This window comes from Chiloscyllium punctatum, chromosome 1, assembly GCF_047496795.1.
Source record: "Chiloscyllium punctatum isolate Juve2018m chromosome 1, sChiPun1.3, whole genome shotgun sequence".
Classification (NCBI taxonomy): domain Eukaryota; kingdom Metazoa; phylum Chordata; class Chondrichthyes; order Orectolobiformes; family Hemiscylliidae; genus Chiloscyllium; species Chiloscyllium punctatum.
In genome coordinates, this window is record NC_092739.1 from 136,622,403 (window position 1) to 136,642,960 (window position 20,558).

General features: G+C 40.2%; 1 protein-coding gene across 6 annotated transcripts in view; it reads left to right on the forward strand.

Moving 5' to 3' along the window:
- Positions 1-20,558, forward strand: part of st8sia5 (ST8 alpha-N-acetyl-neuraminide alpha-2,8-sialyltransferase 5) — a 101,008-nt gene that overhangs the window by 60,147 nt on the left and 20,303 nt on the right. For all 6 annotated transcript variants that reach the window (XM_072575015.1, XM_072575052.1, XM_072575024.1 and 3 more), the window contains 5 exons: positions 6,893-6,985; positions 9,037-9,123; positions 13,574-13,718; positions 17,822-17,934; positions 20,314-20,406. In XM_072575015.1, coding sequence (XP_072431116.1) covers positions 6,893-6,985; positions 9,037-9,123; positions 13,574-13,718; positions 17,822-17,934; positions 20,314-20,406 — 531 coding nt within the window. The remainder of the gene's footprint in view (positions 1-6,892; positions 6,986-9,036; positions 9,124-13,573; positions 13,719-17,821; positions 17,935-20,313; positions 20,407-20,558) is intronic.

Sequence of the window (20,558 nt, forward strand, 5' to 3'; positions counted from 1 at the left end):
ATGGAGACAGAAAGAGAGAAAACATCAGTTGGATGATGGTGAACTGGTGGAAAGAAAGGCTATTGATGGGGACCATTAGTGGGTAAAAATGGGTTGGCTGTGATGAGAGTAGCCCATGTGATAACAAGGCCTTGGCTGTGGGGTGGGTAAAGAAAATTAATTGTCCACTTCAAAAACTCATTTTCCTATATTTACTGATAATCCTTCAGTGCCTTGTTTATCAAAACTCTATTCACCCCTGTCTTCAGTATATTCACCCTTCTTCCAGCACCTTTTGAAGAAGAGACCTCCAAGCCCATTCAACCTGTTGAGAAAAAAAATGGTCTTTTTTATCTGTGTCTTTAATGATTGACTCCTGCTTTAAACAGGGAGCCCTAATTCTCAATTCTCCCATAAGTGGAAACATTCTTCCGACATCTATTCCTTCAATATGTGAATCATGCACACTTCAATGAAGTTACCTCCTACAAGCCTGGTTTGCCCATTTCCCTACAAGACAACCCATCTATCTGAAGTATTTGTCCAGGAAATCTTTCTAAATTGCTGCCAATGCATTTCTGCTTCCTTAAATAAGGAGACCTGTTCGGTACATTATTCTCCAGATGTGGTCTCAGCAGTGTCCTGTTAAGGTGAAACATAACTTCCCTATTTCTGTAAAAGCAAAATGCTGGAAATCTGAAATTAACAAACATAAAGTATTGGAGAAATTCAGCAGGTCTAGCTGCTTCTGTGGAGAGACAAACAGTTAATGTTGAGTCCAGTATGGTTCTTTAGATTATTTACAGTGTGGAAACAGGCCCTTCGGCCCAACAAGTCCACACCGCCCCGCCGAAGCGCAACCCACCCATACCCCTACATCTCCCCCTTACCTAACACTACGGGCAATTTAGCACGGCCAATTCACCTGGCCTGCACATCTTTGGACTGTGGGAGGAAACCGGAGCACCCGGAGGAAACCCACGCAGACACGGGGAGAACGTGCAAACTCCACACAGTCAGTCGCCTGAGGCGGGAATTGAACCCGGGTCTCTGGCGCTGTGAGGCAGCAGTGCTAACCACTGTGCCACCGTGCCGCCCACTCGTTGGAAGTTCTGAATAAATAGCCAACAAATTGGTTAAACATGATTTCCCTTCCATAATAAAATGACCTGATTACCTCGTATCTTTCTCTGTGCCCCCTCCCATAAAGTTTGTAAAAATAGCTTGTAACGTCCCTCACTCTTTCTCTTGTGCACATGCACACCCACCCTTGTGCTCTGTATGTCTGTCTGTCTCTTGTGCTTGCTTCTATCAGCCACCCCTTTGTAATGAATTAATGATAAGGCCGCTTTATCCAGATGGCTTCCTTGGCGGGTGCAAGCAGGACAAAATCTGAGCCGGTTTAGTCATGTGGTGCAGCTGTTCATTTGAAGGACATTAGGATCATGCAGAATAAACAGTGACTTTTCAGATATTGTTATTGCTTCCTTGGTGATTCAATAACTGTGTCACTCAAAGTGAAACTGAACACTTGGGTCTAGGCAGATTCTAAATTTAGCTTTGATCTTTCCTCACAGTAAGTATACTTGATCCTTGTGTCTCTAGACTGTAAAATGTAGCTCCAAATCAAACAGAATTTTTCAATTGCTAATTATATATTCAGAAGCCAGGTCTGGATGATGAAGTTGATTAGATGACCAGCAAAGATATGTATTGAATGAGATAAGGCCATGAATTATACTCGGTCTGTGGAAGGAATGGGGTTATGGCCTGAATGGTCCCACTATGTTCTTTATAGTTTTGTCACCTTTGGGACTCAGTGGCCTGTATTTTCGTAATGATGGAGTGGGACTCCGTTCTAGCCGAAGTGTGTTGGACTCCCAAATCTGGGGTTCCCACCTCCAAACAAAGAATTCACCATTCACCTGTCCCAAAATATAAACAGATATCTGTCCTCAGATGCTGCCAGATCTGCTGAACTTTTTCAGCAGTTTCTCTTTCTGTGCCCATATTAAAGTGCAGCTAAACTGAATACGAACTCTATTGCAGCAGTACACATTGAAGTGCGGATGCTTCCAAATAGATTAATTTTTCGCTGTTGGGAGGTCAAAATGTAGCTTGTGGGTTTTATCATTTCAGGAGTAGTTCTAAAGCTGCCAGAAGTCTTTGAAATAGCAGTGTATCCTAGAAAGATCCAACGTTGCCACCAGGATTGTTAAATGTAGATGTTAACATGAATAAAAAGTGGATAAACCTGTGGAACTGTCACCAAAATAGACAATGCTGGAAAATCTCAGCAGGTCTGGCAGCATCTGTAAGGAGAGAAAAGAGCTGACGTTTCGAGTCTAACTGACCCTTTGTCAAACTGTCAGTCTGTCTGCCAGTTAAAGATTTGATAAGTATCGTGAATTAATTAATAGACAGTAAACTTTATATTGTTTAATCTCAGCACATGGTGGAAACTGGGTCAGTTGGCATTTAAGGGCAAAAGTTTGTGGCTGTGGGCAAACATTAAACTGACAATGGGGTGAATAAGGACTGTGGTATGGGCGAAGAGACACAGATTTGCGGAGGTGGGGAGGCAAGAGATGGTATGGGGAGTAAATGGATGCGATGGAAAGGGTTAGAAGGTTTTCTCGGTTTTTGTTTCTTTGATCCTTTAACAGCTGTGACAAGGCCCCAGATCTCTTAGGTGGGCTCCCTGCTCTAAGCTGCTCTAGTTCCAACCTTCAATCAGAGTCTCCAACATATGATCGAGCATTTGATCAAAGCTCCCAATCTAACAACTTCCTCCCCATCTATTATGACATTCTAAGGTACCAACATTATTAAACAACATGATTTTCTTAAAATTATTCATTGAAAACATTTAACTACAAATATTCTAATTTATTTAAAATGTTTGCATTTCCAAGTGCAACATCAGTCTTCCATGCCTGTTGTTCATGGATTCAACCTTGTGGTAACTTCACAGTTCTCTTTGATCTGATGATTTGAAATGACATAGGGACAATGGCCATTACCCTGACTTCAAACTGTGCTTTTGGCAGCTGGAATGCAAAAGTGAGATCAATACCATCATCCTAGAGCTTATGGTACTAAATGAACTGGTTGACAAGAGTTGCAGTAGTATATAGACCATTTGGTTCTCAATAAGCACTTCCTCATGATTGGCATTGATTTGTCTCTGTTTACAGTGATCTTTCACAGTATGTTCAGTAGAAAAGATTATTTGACAATGGAATACTGCTGAACAATGCTGTTGCAATATTGAATAATAGGTATGACCATCTCAATTCACTGACCAAATAATGAGATTTTTGGGCTTCTTCTGCCCGGGTTGTGTCTTGAGCCCCCTGTTTCATATTCTCAAGATAGGACAAAGAGAGGAGTGAATTATTAAGGGAGACTACAGAATTTTGAGATTATTGATGAATAACTGCTGTAGTGAAATATTATCTTGCCTTTGCACCAAAATAACAGCTCTTCAAAATAGTTGAAGACTGTCTTTTTCTCTGACCTTGGCAGCTTTTGGGAGGAGGAGAAAGTGAGGACTGCAGATGCTGGAGATCAGAGCTGAAAATGTGTTGCTGGAAAAGCGCAGCAGGTCAGGCAGCATCCAAGGAGCAGGAGAATCAATGTTTCGGGCATAAGCCCTTCTTCAGGATTCCTGAAGAAGGGCTTATGCCCAAAATGTCGATTCTCCTGCTCCTTGGATGCTGCCTGACCAGCTGCGCTTTTCCAGCAACACATTTTCAGCTTTTGGGAGGAGTGGACATCTTTGGGCCAAGCCAACTGTTGGGTTAAGCAGTCAGCAGATGGGTTTTTATTTACAATCTATGCCTATTTTTTTCATCTTTAAAGAGTGGAGGATTAAAAATGCCTCCTATTATGACACGTTAGCAGACCTGTTTCACCCTTCAGGAGCATTTATGTTGACTGCATCAATTTGTGACTCCCATATTACAGGTTAAGGCCCTTAGATCAGTTAGGATAGAGTCTGTATAGACTTGGTGCTTTAAGTTCAAATGGCCCCACTGAGTTCAGATTTTCCTCCCATGTGACTCATGCCTTGGTACCTGCTAGATCTTTGGAAGTGGACTGGGGTGTGTGATAAAAACTTGTGTGTTGGAGTCCTACCAAACATTTTTCTAAAGGTCCACAGAAATTCCCTGACTCTGTGAAAATCCAGCTGTCCATCTTAGGTACAGGGATCTGATTGTTTCAGTATCCCTTGCAAAAAAAACAATTCTTGAAGAACCTTTTCCAAGTTGGGATGAATGTCATGGGCTAATCCGGCATGCAGTCTTGTAGGTACAAAAGATATTTCTGGATGCTCAGTTAGTCATCTGTTGATCTAGGGGAACACAGCCTGTTTTTCACTTCAGAGGCTTTTCCTTACTGTTAGGAAAATTCCATAGAACACAATGCTTTTCTTGGAAGACTGGATCCTGTCTTTTTACAAAAGCCAGTAGCAAAGTTGTGCATAGTTTGGTCATAACATGATATGATGTGCATTGTCAGGGGTAATGTGAATCAGAGCCCCAAATTCACTTGCCAGAATTAAAAATTAGATCAACTTTCATGGCTGCCTGCATCTAGCAATATGTTGCCCAAAGTCCAAGTATGTGAAAATTGGCAGCAGTGATGGCAGATTGATCAACCACTCTGTAATCAGTTAGGACACACAATGACCCTACAAAAGGAAAGTGAAATAAGTTGAACTAAGTCGCTGAAATAAGTCTCTGATTAATTCACTGACTGATTACCCTGCAAATAAAATAATTAAACCTCACTAACCTCCACCAATCAGGTTTAACCATGGCCGAAGAAGAGGGCATACCCCATGACCTGCTAAGTAAAAACAAATTGCCTGTTGTCACCATAGCATGTGGAAGAAGACAGGGGATAGATTTTCCACATCTCCAATATTAGGATTACAGGCATCACATTGGCCCACCATTACGTGATATGGTACATTGAATTAACTGCTCCTTTTTTTATTTGGAGTGGAGCTTTTTTATAAAAGCAATTTTTTAACTCTTGAAAATTGTGAATTCAGTGAAAACTTCTTGTGGTCTCTGGTAGTGAAGCCCTGCATAATGAGTCAATTCTTGGCCCACTTTATGTCTTAGCAAAATGTTCAGCTGCTGAGAGGGTTGTAGTAAGGACCATTTGACACAGCAGAGCAGAGGCAGGAAGCGTAGGGTAGATTTTAAAATCCAGATGTGGAATGGACAAGCAGTGGGTACGACACTTGCCCATTTCTGTAGTGTATATGTTTATTTGGGGGCTCGTGATCATAGTTACATAATATTGGCAGTCAACAATTTGTGAAAATTTTCTGATAGTCTATTGAGTTTAAGAAGCAGTAGAGTCTAGATACGATACATTAGATAATTAAGTAAAGAAAGTATAGAACCATGACAAGTTTAGAAACCAGAGGACAAACCGGCTATTGGTATGGAATGCATTGGTCTCAATAAAGTTGTGACGGCAGCATTGTTTTCTAGCTGGTGTTAGGGAACTCTTCACTGGGGCTTCCTCCTCCTGCACCTTCTAGTCTGCCTTCCACCTGGATCAGACAGCTCCCTAAACACTGCCCTCTGCCCTGATCACTTGTTAATTTACCCTTTTTCTAGGGGCAGGTAACTTACACCCTGTCAATCAGTTGCCTGAATCCTTTTGGCTGAAGACTGTGTTACATCTACCAATGATGTCTGATCACTTGTTGTCCCCTTGACCACCTGTATTTGATGTTTAGTTTTCATTCCTTATTTTCAACAACATTGCATTTATAAACCTTCTGTTTACCGTGGTAGGAGGTTAGTCACTACTGTACCATATTTAAATGAGGGCTCACGCTACACAGTGACAGCTCTATATGGAATACTGAAAGCATACAGTTTTGAAGGGGGCCCCAATTTTCAACAGAGCCACGGTCTGCCTTGAGGGCCAGTCCTCGTTACCATACTGACCCTGAACTCCTAACTGAGCACTTTTCATAACTGGCACAATATGATCTGCCTGGCATACAGTTATACCTGAGGAGATGGGGGAAGCGGCGTACAATGGGACCTCGGAGAGACGAGGGTGGGGGAAACTCCAGTTGACAGTAGCCTACATCACTCTTTGGAGCCTTGGGCGAAAGGCACATTTTGTACTTGGATGACCTGAAAAATAAATCCCTCCTTGTGTTTGGAGCTTTTCCATCTTCATCAATAGGAAGCTGTGCAACTAACAATGATAAGGATGGGACACAAGTGACATTAGTGAGAAAAAGCCAAAAAAAAATGGCAAAGAAAGGAGAGGGAAAGTCCTGAAATATTGAGGGCAGTACAAAAGAGAGGAAATTCAAATAAATCCTTCAGACTTTATTCTTTCTTGTAAGTGGCCTGTTGATTTATTTAAAGTATCACTTTTAAGGTTGGAGGGGTATTTATGAGTTCCCAATATGCACCCTGCCATTCCACATACATTATTCAGACTGAACTGATCATGTGGAGATTAGTTTTGAACTATTGCCAGTATGCTGTATATGTGGGCATCAAATCTATGTGAGAGGGCACCACTGGTTACTCAACCATTGACCTTTGTAATGGGGGAGGGGAGGTGATGGGAGGGTCAACTGGCTTCAACTAAACACATTTCTGCAGAGGATCAGCTCTTGAGGGTTGAGAATTCACCACACAGGAAATTCGAATCCACATCTTAGAGATCTCGCACAACACACAATTGTGCTGTTTCCTGTTGCACTCATTCCTTCCCCAGTTTGAACAATACACAGAGAAGAAAACTATTCAAAATCATTCTCCCAATATTTGTAAAGAAATAAGAAGGCAGTACAGTGTGGAGTTGATGAAAACATGTTGTGTGAGTTTGTTTTTAAAAATGCAAATTTTATTCCCTGCAGGTACTTTGAGTTGCGTGAAGCTTCATTTGAATACAACTCCTCAACATGCTGGAAGCTACGGAATGAGATCATGGAGGTGAAGATACTTTCCATGTAAGTCACTGTTACTTTAAAAGTGGAGACCTACACAGGATAACATAGACTTGTTTCTGTACTGTACATCAGCCTATCTAATCCACACTAGAGATTACTGGTGAGAAGTAACTAGGATTTGGAAACCTACTTTGTCTGCTGCTTCTCCGTCTTTTGGCTAAGATCAAGTGTAGTCTCTGTTCTTATCAGCTTACCTGGAAGGGAAGAGACCATGATCCAGAAGATGGTTCTCCCAAGAGGAGTCTGAGCTGAGGACCTTCGTCATCATTGTATCGTGATTGTGACCAGAATTTGAAGGATTGTCGGTTGAGCTGAGTTGCATTTGGTCGATCTTTATGCTGGCCTCACTTAATGACATTTCAGTGACCAGCTAACCAGAGCTATGACCTCTGCTAGTGCTGGTGTCCCAGGCCAGAGGATCCAAGACTGTGAAAACGTTGCAGGAAGGATCCCCGGTCGACTGAACCTTCTTTGTGAAGAGAGTCCTCCTGGATTCCTGTGAGTTCCAAGCAGCCAATATTTTTTGTCTGCAGAAATTCTCCAGCAGTTGGGGGTGGGGGTGTACTTCGATGTGACCTTCAAAAGCATGAAGCAATGTGAGCATCCCATGAAGGTATTTGAGGAGAAAGGAGGTGAGGACCCCATCTCCGTCTTGTCCATGGTACATTGTTTGTTCTCCCTGCACAGAGGAGCCAGGTAGTTATAATGCATTTATACAACCTGCATGTCCTGGCAACAGGTGTCCTAACCTTCCTGCCGCTTGAAGGAGCCCAGCACCGATGTAGTGGACCCCTTTGGAATGTAGATCAGCAAGCGACAGGACAAAGTGACCCTGAAAGTAAATGCCAGAGGGGACATCCTCCACTCGGCCTCTAGTTTTGCGATTGGAGGGAGCTGAGCTGAGCTGACGTTCATGGGGCAGCCTAGAATGTGCTGAACCTGTGGGAGGTCAGGGCATGTGGCAGCGGATTGTAAAGTGACCCTCTGCAGGAACTACAAACAGGAGGGTCACCTGACTGAGGACTGCAAGGAGTCCACGAGCTGCACCCTGTGTGGGGAAGCAGGATGGAGGGGGCACCTATGTTCAGATGGGTGGAAGTGAAAACGTGAGCCATGAACTCCCAAAGGTCAGTAAGGTGTCAATGTCCAGTAAGAAAACAGAAACAAGTATCACCCAGTAGGAAAGGTAGGCTGGAGAAGAGGAAAAGGTAGCCAGAGCAGAGTTACAGCACCAACCCAATCTCCACCTGAACAGACAGAGTCAGTGTAAGAAATGAAGGAAGCTGGGGAATGGATACTGGTGAGGAACAACACGAGAGGAAAATGCCTCAGGCCCCCAGGGCCCACAGCAAAGCAGAAAGAGGCAGCATCATGATGGGCAAACCAGCAGCTCCTCTGATGATGAAGCTATGCAGGGGAATGGCCACCAAGAAAAAGAGGTACAGCACCACAGGGGAGAAGGAGAGGAGCAACCCCCCCCCCCAACCCGGAGCTGCCAGATGTCGCGAGAGACCCGGTGAAACGCAATCTCTAGCCACTGGGGACCAAAGTGTCCCCACCTCACCACAGCTCCAGGTAACCAGGAGCAGGGACACTTTAATTCAGGAGCAGAATGTGACAGCCTCTCTGTCGGACTCTGAACTGGACCTTCCTGGATTCGTACTCGCCCCAACACCACCAATAAGAGCAATGCCTTCAGGGAGGAGCAGGCCAGCAACCTCCGTGCTGCAAGTGTCTAACAGTTCTCTCACACCACGGGGATGCAAAGACTCCCCTCAGTCACAAGACTGGCAAGTGGACCTTCCATTTTCTGCCACTGAGAATAACCACACTGTCAGAGGTCAGTTGTGATCTGCTTGAATGGTGGAGCAGACTTGAAGAGCCAAATGGCTTGCTGCAGCTCCTATTTCTGATGAGGAACACAGATTTTACACACAAGTCTCAAATAGTTTAATTTATTTCATATTCTAGGCTCCATATAATGGAATTAGCTCTGTTTACATTTGAACATGACATAGCTGTTTGTGTAATGCTGACTGTTTGTTCTGCAGGGTGAAACAGTCTGAACTGTTTGACAGATGGAAGACCCTACAGCTGTGTAAATGGGAATTGAATGAGACCGCAGCCAATATTTTCAAGTAAGTGAATGAGAAGGCAGGAACGATGAAAATGAGAAGTGAAAGAGAAGCTGGAGGTGAAGAAAAAAAAGAGCTGGAGCAATTCAGGAGGAGGAGTTTCAGTAGATGTGCAAGAGGAGGAAAAGGAGACTGAGTGGATAGTTGGGAAGAAGGTGAGGGAAACAAAGACAATTTGAATGAAACAAATAGGAACACAAAGTAAAAGTATAAATGGAAAAGGGTAGGGAAAACATTTGGGGAAGAGAATAGGAAATGTTTGAGAAACAGTTACTAGTTGCTCAGGAGTTTTAAATAAATCATAAATTCAGGACTGAAAGCAAGGGAGAGAAGAGAGAGGAATAGGGGAAAGGACAGAAGAGGGGGGTGGAGTAGGAGTAAAAGTAAAAGAGAATAACAGAAATAGGTAAGAATAGATTGAGAGAGAGTGAAATAGGTCACCCAGAATGAAAGGAATACAATGACTGCTATGATGCGGTTATGTTATCATGAGTATGTCTCTTCAAGGTTTACTGATTGAGATATAATACAACATCCCCCTTTTTCCCAATGATAAAATCTTATTCCATACTCAAAATCCCAAATCTTGAGACCATTATTTTAGTCTAAAAGTTGTCAGATTTTACAAGAGGGGTTGACATGATGCTTGATTTGGGTCTGAGTGCAATCATTGCAATGGTATAAAATAAAACAAATAACATTAAAGAATTCATATTAATTATACATTTATCATTCATTAATTTTAAGACAATACAAACTCTATATTTGATCCGTAAATACAAATATATAATTAATTATGTACAATACTTCATGTTGAAATTCTTCAAAATCTTTGGCTTGAATCACTGAACAATTCATTCCAGTTGCCTCATAGTTAAACATCATTGTACAAATTCTCTTCATCTTTATCACAGGATCATTAATACTAACTTTGGCATCACCATTTCACAAGTAATCACCCTCCGTACCATCAGGTTTATATATGATATTCCACACTTGGAAGTAAACTTTTAGCAATTTTGAGATCAACTTCAACTTCATTCCAAGCGTCTGCGACCCTTTGTCCAAATATTACAAGTAAGATGATGTTTACATTTCTGCAATGTTAATGAATGATATATTTTTGCCTTCCGAGATTTAATTATTCTACATCTTTCAGATGCTGTTCTTGAGTGATTTATTTACATACAAACTCAAGTACTAGACAATACTAAGAACAGCTGCCATGTCAGAATGGATTGTTCTTGCATAACTACATGATCAGGATTTGAGCATGACCCAGATGAGGAAATGTTTTTTAAAACGCATGAGGAAAAAGAAGTCACAAATTCCTTAATTCTTTGATTTCTTCTAACTGCCTTTATCCATTCAACCTTTCTCTTGAACATTGATGATGACACCTTTCAGAAATTACTCTTTTTGAGAGCTTTGAGCTTTTCCTTTGAATTTTGCTTGGCTTTCACTTACATATACTGTCTTCATCTACAATGTGTTTGCTCATGGATTAGCATATCCAACAATTTACCATGGGTGGGGGGTGGGGGGGGTGTGGTGTGTGAGGGAGAGACGTGGAGGGGTGGTACACAGTGTTGTAAGTTTATCTCTTGCAGGATATTTTACCTGACATGGCAATTACCTCTCATAATATAAGAAACCAGGCAGGATATTTTATTGAAGAGACCAACAGACATTTTTCCAGGTAACTTATGTACAAACATTAAATTCCTCAGGCACATGACTGACTGGGCTAATACTAGGCTATTAGGTAGAACAGAGGGGCATATTTCCAGTAACATCCCATGGCTCAAATAGAGTCATACAGCGCAGAAGAAAACCCTTCAGTCCAAATGATCTGAATTAAATCATTTAAATCCTCAAGTCATGTGCTATAATGCAGTTACATTATCATGAGTATGTCTCTTACAGAATTACTGATTGAGATATAACACAACATCCCCCTTTTCCCCAACAATAAAAACTTATTCCAAACACACATGCTTAATTATACATAGTAAATTTGTTAATTTTCAAACAAGTACAACAAAGTTGCAAGATTAACATTTCAAATTTCAATAGTGGTTTGATCATTTGTCCTGATTTTATTATTGTACGACCATTCGGAGAAGGATGCATTGTTCCTTGTTGCACTTGTTTGACAACTTGGTTGTCTTGCTGCTGGTTGCTATCACTCAACATCACAGGGCAACATCTTTGGAATGTTCTCCCTCCCTCCCTTTGTGCATGATTTGTGTGCTGTAAGTTGATCTGAGTTGGCTTCTGTTCCTTCACAATTGGCATCATGATTAATAATAAATTGGTATGATCTGGACAGTTGCATGTTTTGGAAGCCTCTGTGGTATCCAAGTATCTGTAGCTGTATTTCTAACTTGCACTCTCTGTCCATGCAGAGTTTTGGTAGGTGTGTACCCGCTTGTTCGCTATGTCTTTCTGACATGCTCCACAGTCTTTGAAGAAGAATGTCATGTCTTGGTATGATTTGACAACTGATGGACCAACTTGTTCAAATTTGCCTTTTGAGCATAAGTTGTGATGGGAATGGTAATTCCTTGTCCTTCGATGCACAAAAATACAGCAAAATGAAAATCTTGCTTTTTTGCTCAACATTTTAATCTTTTTTTTTATTTGGTAGCATGTACCATATATTCAGCTGGACCATTTGAGCACAGGTGATGATGGGTCACTCCCCACTTAGTATTTATGATTTTAAATGCTTTGTCTGTGTACTGCAATACAGTGACAGATACTGCTTGATCTGGCATGCAGTATAAACTCAAAATAGCACTCGTCATGTCAACAACAATTATGATTGTGTTGCTAAGTTGTTAACCAGTGGGCAATTGGAAGAAATAATCTGTAATAAGAATGTAATCATTCCCTTGCACTGTAAATAGGTCTTTTGATACTTTCAATCAAGCAGTGTATGGAATATTATGTGGTTGCAGAGACTCTTTTTGTGCTGAGTTAATATGTTTGCCACGTTGACATGCATTTTATGAGTCACATGAATATTCTGATTTAGATTCTCTACAGTGTGGAAACAGGCCCTTCAGCCCAACAAGTCCACACCGAACCCTCCGAAGAGTAACCCACCCAGACCCATTTCCCTCTGGCTAATGCATCTAACACTATGGGTAATTTAGCATGGCCAATTCACCTGACTGGCATATCTTTGGACTGTGGGAGGAAACCGGAGCACCCGGAGGAAACCCACGCAGACATGGGGAGAACATGCAAACTCCACACAGACAGTTGCCTAAGGCTGGATCAAACAGGTCTGATTTCTGAAAAAGTGGGCGAACAACAAAGATAGAGCTTCGATGTCCATATGGCTCTACATTAACGCACCTAGACCTGCTGAACTGTCATCTCATGAAGGGATCCTTGAATGGAAACCAAGCCCCATCTTGTGATTGTACTTTACTCACATGCTCACTGTTACCAGTTAATCGGATTGACCAATAGGTCAGTAGTCACAGTAGCACCAGGACTGGGACTACGGATAGTCGTAGATTCATACAGCAAGGAAACAAACCCTTTGCTCCAGCCAGTTCATGCCAATCATAGGCCCAAACTAAACTATTCCCATTTGCCTATACTTGGCCCATATCCCTCCAAACATTTGTTATTCATGTACTTATCCAAATGACTTTTAAACGTTGTAACTGTACCCACATCCACCACGTCCTATGTGTAAACAAAATTGTCTCCATGTCTTCTTACAATTTTTCTCCTCTCACCTTAAAAATATGCCCCCTGGCCTTAAAGTCTCCCATCTTAGGGAAAAGACACCTACATTTACCTTATCTATATTCCTCATGATTTTACAAACCTCTATAAGGTCACCCTGCAATCTCTTAAGTTCCAGTGAAAAAAGTCCCAGCCTTTCCAGCTTCTTCTTATAACTCAATTTCCCTTATAAATCAACTTCCATTCCCAGCAATATCCTAGTGAATTTCTTCTGAACCCTCTCCAGCTTAATAATATCCTTCCTATAACAGGATGACTAGAACAAGACAAACCCATATCCAGGTAAGCGGGGTTGATGTTGTGGAAGGAAGGAGAGAAGAGAGGGTGGACCCATGAAAATGGGGAGAAGGGGTAGGGAATCTTGATGAAATGCCAGAGAGTGAGGAGCAATTTTGATATGGCAGGTTTATTTTTAGAGGAACTGCTGTACAGGAAAGGAGGCTGTTGAAGAAAGTACACTTGCTCCCTCCCTTCCCATCTGAGACTTGAGAGTTCTTATCCCCTGAACTCTTATCTGCCTCAAAACTGTGGCCAGGCTGGGGACGGACTTTGGAAAATTCTCTTACTAACTTTCTTTATCTGCTGGTGATCTTCCACTGTTTATCAATCTTACGCGTTAGTCAGGTTCATTTCTGAGCTGTCCATGTGGGGTCCGAAATCACTCAACTTCTGTTTCCATACTCAGATCTCATTTGACTCGATGCTGCAATGCACCAGTGTATCTATTTACGACACAGAAGAACACCCCCAAGGGCATTAAACTGAAGTATGAAGTAGACAGCAGTGGCTTCATCTTCATTGATGCTGAAGTCTTCCAGTTGTTTCCGAAGGTAAAGTGATTGACCAGCGGGTTGCAGTGGGAGCTTAGCCATTTCAATATTATGAGCAGGAGTTTTAGGAGCAGTCAAATCAGTGGTGCATTTTTGAAGTCTTGAAGTAAGGTGTCTTCAGGTAGTAAAATGTAAATAGTATTGCAATTGTTGCCACAATTTGTATCAAAGGAAACATTATGGACTACATTCTTAGCGAGGAAGCGTACCCACATTGAGAATAGTTAAGCAACAAGATTTAATTCCTAGATCACTATTTCCTTTGTCTCTCTCTCTCTCTCGGTTTTTTTAATCAGATAATTCTGAGAAATAATCATTCTTTTCATTATCATTTTTAAATTTAACAACTGTGTGGGTATTGGATATTCCAGCTGAACTATTATCTCCAATACCTCCTTCTGGATTTTAAAATGAACTCTAAGCTAAATGTTAAAGACTGAACCTAAGAACAAATTGTTACTGGCAATTTGTTTGATCTGAAGTAAAATATGAGTTTGAAATTGTACACAACTGTGTTCCATGTTTTGTTCTCAGCATATTAGTTTAACATGTCAGATTCTCATTTGCAATATTCACAATAAACAATCATATTAAATAGTCCTGAGTAAAACATTTATCTTCTGTAGTCTCATTTGCAGTGCAAATTCATACACGACCTGATTCCTGACAGGAAAGCCCTTTGTTGGAACAATGTTGATAAATTCCATTTCCAATTCTATAAGCTGAAACATTTCCTAATTAATCTGAAACTAAAAGAGGTGAAATACATATTATTTAATAGTTTTTAGCTGATTAATATGAAACCAGTTCAACTTTGGTTCACTTTTACGCCCAACTGGAAGCCTTAACAGATGAACATGCCATTTTGTCCATGATTGTCTATAGTCCTGTCCATTTCACATGAAAGAAATAACTGTGGGGCTCAATTGAGAATCAGGTTACCTTCTTTATTAGAAACCATCATAGGAGAGGAGTTATCTTCCTGAGTGTGAATACTCATCAGATGAGCCCCTGGTGTGGGTTGTGGAATTGAACATTTCCACAGATGCCAGGCTTTGATATTGCTGGACACCGCTCCAGTCACCCACAAATATCAGGCTCAGTCACTTTAAACACAGCTTTAAACTCTACAGTGGGATCAGATAGAACCTGCTGTGGAAGGTTGGGAACTTCCTCCTTTAACTAACTTGTTACCTTGACTGTAATTCTGTTTTCCCTTTGCACCCTGCAATAAGTTGCTTTAGTTGTCTTTAGGCTATCTGGCAAATACGTACATGGTCTGATTCTTATGTTCTACAATCAACTGCACATTAATGGAAACTTTTCCTACCCATAAAAGCAAAGAGTTTGTGTGTACCATCAATGAGATTGTTTTACTTTCAGAAAATCTACCATTTCACAGAAATGCTGTGGTCTCATGTACTTCCGCCTAGGGAAAATTGATGAACATCTTAAATCATAGAATCTCACAGCATAGTAAGAGGCAATTTGTGCTGTCCACAGGCTGCATGTCACTTTTGGACTATCAGTCTGCCTTTAGGCTTCAGTTATTGGACCTTATTCCCATATTGCAGTATTTCCTCCTCAGAGCCCTGTTAAATAGTTGTTTTTGAAGTATTTGTGCAGTTCTTTTTTGAATATTTCTGCACAGTCTGCTTCCACCACCCTTTCAGATAGTGCACCCCAGATCTTAGCTGTGTGAAAATCATTTTTCCTGATTTCCTCAAGTTGTTTTGACCTTCATCTTAAATCAATGGTTGCTGACCCACTTACCAGATGAAACAGTTTGAATACCGTATATACTTGTGTAAAAGTCAAATTTTTTAGTATATTTTTAAAGGTTCAATTTATAGGGTCAACTATTACACGGGCACGAGTTTTGAGGGGTTGAAATTCATGGTACAGTTTGAAATACCGTATTATTAGCAGAAGTCAATTTGATCGCTCAACTAATCACGGGTAAAGAAGAAACACACAGTGAATTACAGTAAAGGTAATTACCGGATAAAAGCAAGAGAAACAAGAATGAATTACTACTGATTATAAATTTTATTTATACATACTGGTTTGAAAATTTACCATGTCAAAGATTCATTGAAATCCTGCAAAATCACACTGTTCAACATCATTATGGCCTGGTATAATGACACATTTAAAATGAAACATTTATTAAATTCTGAATGTGTCAGTGTCTTGAACTTACCCGCCAAATTCTTCCACCTCCCTCCCATTTACTCTCGTATGTAATGAACCTCAGCAACATTAACAAATTTGTCAAAGAATTAAAGATATATATCTTTTATTCAGATATAATGGCATAATGAACATAATTAACTTTTTAAGGATATTAAGTTTTGGATGTATAGTGAACAAAGTACCGATAGACTTGGTATGAGTCTGAATCAAAATATGCTGTAGTAAGCCAAGTGAACTAAGTAGAGTTATGACTGAATGAATGCGATTTCATTTAAGTGGATTAATGGGAACGTGCAGTTTCCTTTGTGTTAGGTTTATAATGCAATATAGTAGGGTCGACTATTACATGAGATATATGGAAAATATAAGATTTTTTGGCCAAAAATAAGGGGTTGACTTTTACATGAAATTGACTTTGACTTTTACACAAGTGTATACGATAAGTAGAAAAACCTCATAATTGCAAATGATTTTTTTCGCTACCATTGCTTTAAGGAGATCTGTCCCAGCTTCTCCAATTTCACCACATAACTGAAGTCTTGTAACCTCTTGGTAAACCTCTTCTGTACACTATGGTAATAGGATGTATTAATTTGTTAATAGACTGTGTTTGAGAAAGTGTTGCAGATGGTAAAGGCGTAAGATCTTGTCACATAAACTCCAGTAGGTACAGCTAAATCTAAGCATACAGCTTCAAGGTTGGGAATCAGTGGATACCAAATACCTCATGATACAGTTGTCTGTACCTTTTCAATGAAAAACCTTCCTCCAGTTTTAGGATGGCACTAGATCCACCAAAAATCATGCAGATAAATATCTAGCTCAAAATCTGCTTGAACTGATTCAATTTCAGATCAAAGCAGAGCTTGCTGATACCATAAAATGTTGATTTGCATATCATTGTCAGGACATTATAAGGGTATGTTTTACAGTTGTCAAATTAAAGATTTGAACGCAACACAATTTTATTGCTTGCCTCTTGTGCACAATGTTTGGCCTGCTGTTGCCTGTATCTACAATAGGCTCGTTAAATTATCTCTAAAAATACCTGAATGTTTCCAATCTGGAAGTTAGACACACCATTGTTCTGGCATTATCACATTCTGATCACTTAATCTGAATTACCAACATCCCTTCTCCCCCAGCACTCTCAAGTCCACCCTCAACTATAGCATAAATGCTGTCTCCTCCACACTTCACTTCAGCTCTGATTGAAGAGTCATCTAGATTCAAAACGGTCACTTGCTTTCTCTCCATGGATGCTGCCTGACCTGCTGTGATCTCCAGCAAATTTTTGTTTTCAAGATATTAACTTTGTTGGTAGAAAAAATACTCATCCCAATGAGAATTGGCTAAAGCACATGTTTTATTCTAATGTACATAGCTCTTTTGTATTTTTATGGACACAATTTGTAATGTATAGAATGTATTTACTGTGTTTATATTTAAAATATTTATGCAAATATGGAAACTTGTGCATATTCATAAATTTTATATATATATATATATATATATCCATAGATAATAGATATACACATATACACACAAACTTATAACAGTACCTAGTTGTGCATGCACATATATACAGATGTCAAGATTAGACTGGTGCTGGAAAAGCACAGCAGGTCAGAGCTCCTGGCTGAAACGTTGATTTTCCTCCTCCTCGGATGCTGCCTGACCTACTGTACTTTTCCAGCACCATGCTAATCTTGACTGTAATCTCCAGCATCTGCAGTCCTCATTTTCGCCTATATATACAGGTGTGTCTGTCTATGCTTGTTGGAGTTTCATTTTGATTCTAGATTAATTCTGGAAATATGCTACAGGTCAGGGAGCCCATTTCAGATTTTCAGCATCCGCCATTTTCTGCTTTCTTTTAACTACAGTAAGGGTCTTTTTCTTCACAGGAAATGCCTTATTCACGCTCCCAGTTTAAGAAATGTGCAGTGATTGGGAATGGAGGAATCCTGAAGAACAGTAGGTGTGGGAATGAGATTGACTCTGCAGACTTTGTGTTCAGGTATGATAGAACTGAGCCTTTCCTTTGTTATAGATGACCAATATTTCAGTCTTTAATGGTGGAATAGTAGCTGACAATTTCAGTTCTAAGTTGTTTGATAAATTGAATACAGAAGGGTCATGGCAATTTTTAGTGTACTCCACATTTGATTTGTACAATGTATTTGTTGCCCCGTTCCACCTTTCTTTACCTTTGGTTGATCACTGTTTTCCATTATTTTGCTAATGATTGGTCTATGGGAATGATCTCACTGTCTGCTATCACTTCACATTGTTGTATTTTGAAATATGAAACTGGCAGAAACACCCTTAAGAAGTACAGAATACAGCAGAGAAAATGACCTTTTACCAGTCCAAGTCATTTATATATAACTGAAAATGCAATGATCCTAATGCTAAGTAATGAGGAAACTCTCAAAATCTTTCAAGTATTGATTTTACTCCCTTCTCAATTGGAACAAGTTGTATGAAACCTTGCCCTTTTGTTGATGTTAAGCCTAATTTTGATCCTCATTTATAAAATCAACAATTGTGCAAAAATGCACCTGAAACCCTTGACCATTTTTTGTCATCCGTGACTTCATGTCCTCCGATTCTGTACAAATTGGCCAAACCATAGCACCTTGCATCCTATTCTGCATTAAATCCCATCCATTCTTGATCTATACTGGCAACCATCTCACAGCATGTTAAATTTCAATGATTCATTCATCAGATTTTCCATGGCCCTTTTGTATCCTACATCTACATTTTTTCCAAGTTTTATATTACTTTCTATCATATCCTTAAGTGCTTTGACTGATTTTTGCAACCTCACCTGCCCGTGGCATTAATTCCACTTTCCTTCCAACCACTTTTACAAGTCCTTAAGGAATTCATCTCAAAATCCATCTTTTTATTTAGCATTTCTTTCCCATCCCGTTTCCATTTGTGAAGTTCCTGACTATGCTGTTATTTATGTGTTAAAAATGTTATATGAATGTGGGCTTTTTAAAACTCTGTATCTATAAACAAGTCAATTGGATCTTTTCACGGTCTCTTGTAATATTTGTGCCATTAAACACACATTTATGTTAGAAAATGATATATTTTGTTAGTGGAATGTTAAATAATTTATAGACTTTCTGATTCAGTGATTGGATTTTTTTCAACAGAACGTATAAGGAAGTTATTTCTAACTGAATTTCTTATTCCAGTACATTAAGCTGTCCCTCCCTGTACCATATTATATGTGGAATTGTCCAGCGTTACCTACCTTGCATAGCCCCCTTGTGCAGCAACATGATCCAGGGTCCAGGCTCCTCTCAGGATATAGAGATTCTCCACAGTGTGTGAACAACATGCTGCTCTATCTCCAAAGGAGCTAGCTCACGCACATGAACATCTTTAGAGTTCATGGTCAGTAGTTGGTGGGAGCAAGCTGGAGCAGTTTCACAAATATGCACGACACCTACCAGCTCCCCCATGTCATCACTCCATGCTCCAAATGCCGCCAGGAATTCCACGGTCTCAGAAAGTTATTGGCATTCGGCTTGCCTTTTTTCTCCAAACTAAAGATCATTTACTTGCAAATGCTCATCACATTGTTGAAGTGACTGCTGGCTCCATGCATTAGGATGGAAATGAGTCCTCTGTGTAGAATTTCAAAGTAGTCTCGTGTCACTGCTGACCACACATCACACGTCCTGTGAGGAAACCCACCAGACCATCCTTCACTATTTGTCCTTCTATTTGAGGGAGAAAAACAAACCAGGGAGAATCCTCATGTTTTTGTCCTTGAATGAACACCCAAACACCACAAATTAATCATTGCTATTTTTAAAAATTTGGCAAATGTTCACCATGGATCTTAAATGTAATGACGAATGATTGCTCCCAAAGAGCCCCCAAGGATACGTATCCCTACAGATTGGGCGCCATAGTGTGGGAACTGCTATTACATTAACCCTCCCATTGTGGCTATGCTTCACATGGAACTGTAGCCTGGCCAATACAGTGGAAATTTCTATGACATAGCTATGTATGCTACAACTGAGAATTTCCTCTTTCCCCTCAGAAAATACTAGCTCACACAGGATGTGACTGCAGGGACAATTGGAGAAATTGATAGGCTGAAATCTGGCCAAGGGATGTAACTGCTTTATAAACAGATTAATTGCAGGGTCTGTCATGCCATTGCAATGCGGTAAAAGCCCTTCATCCATCACTGACAAGAGTAGAGCAAAGTTTGCACCAATGTAGAATAACAATGCCTTTTTCATGCTCTGCAAGCAATAGTGCACTGTAATGCATTTAAAACGCGAGTAGAAGTTTGCATTTATAAACCGCGTGTGAGAATAACCTTGCCAACTATTTATTTTACTATCAACTCTTACATTAGATGTAATTTGCCACCAATTTCTGAAAAGTATACCACAGATGTTGGAGCAAAGACTGATATTGTGACCATAAATCCGAGTATTGTAACTGAGAGGTGAGTTTGCTCACTTTTTATCCAGCCATTGAAATTCAATAAATTGCCTTCAAAGATATTTCAGGCTCCATCCATTGGAAATTACAAAATTGAATTGCAGCCTTCGAACCAGGACATGATCTTAGTTTGCTCCTAACGTTGAGGCTGTACCT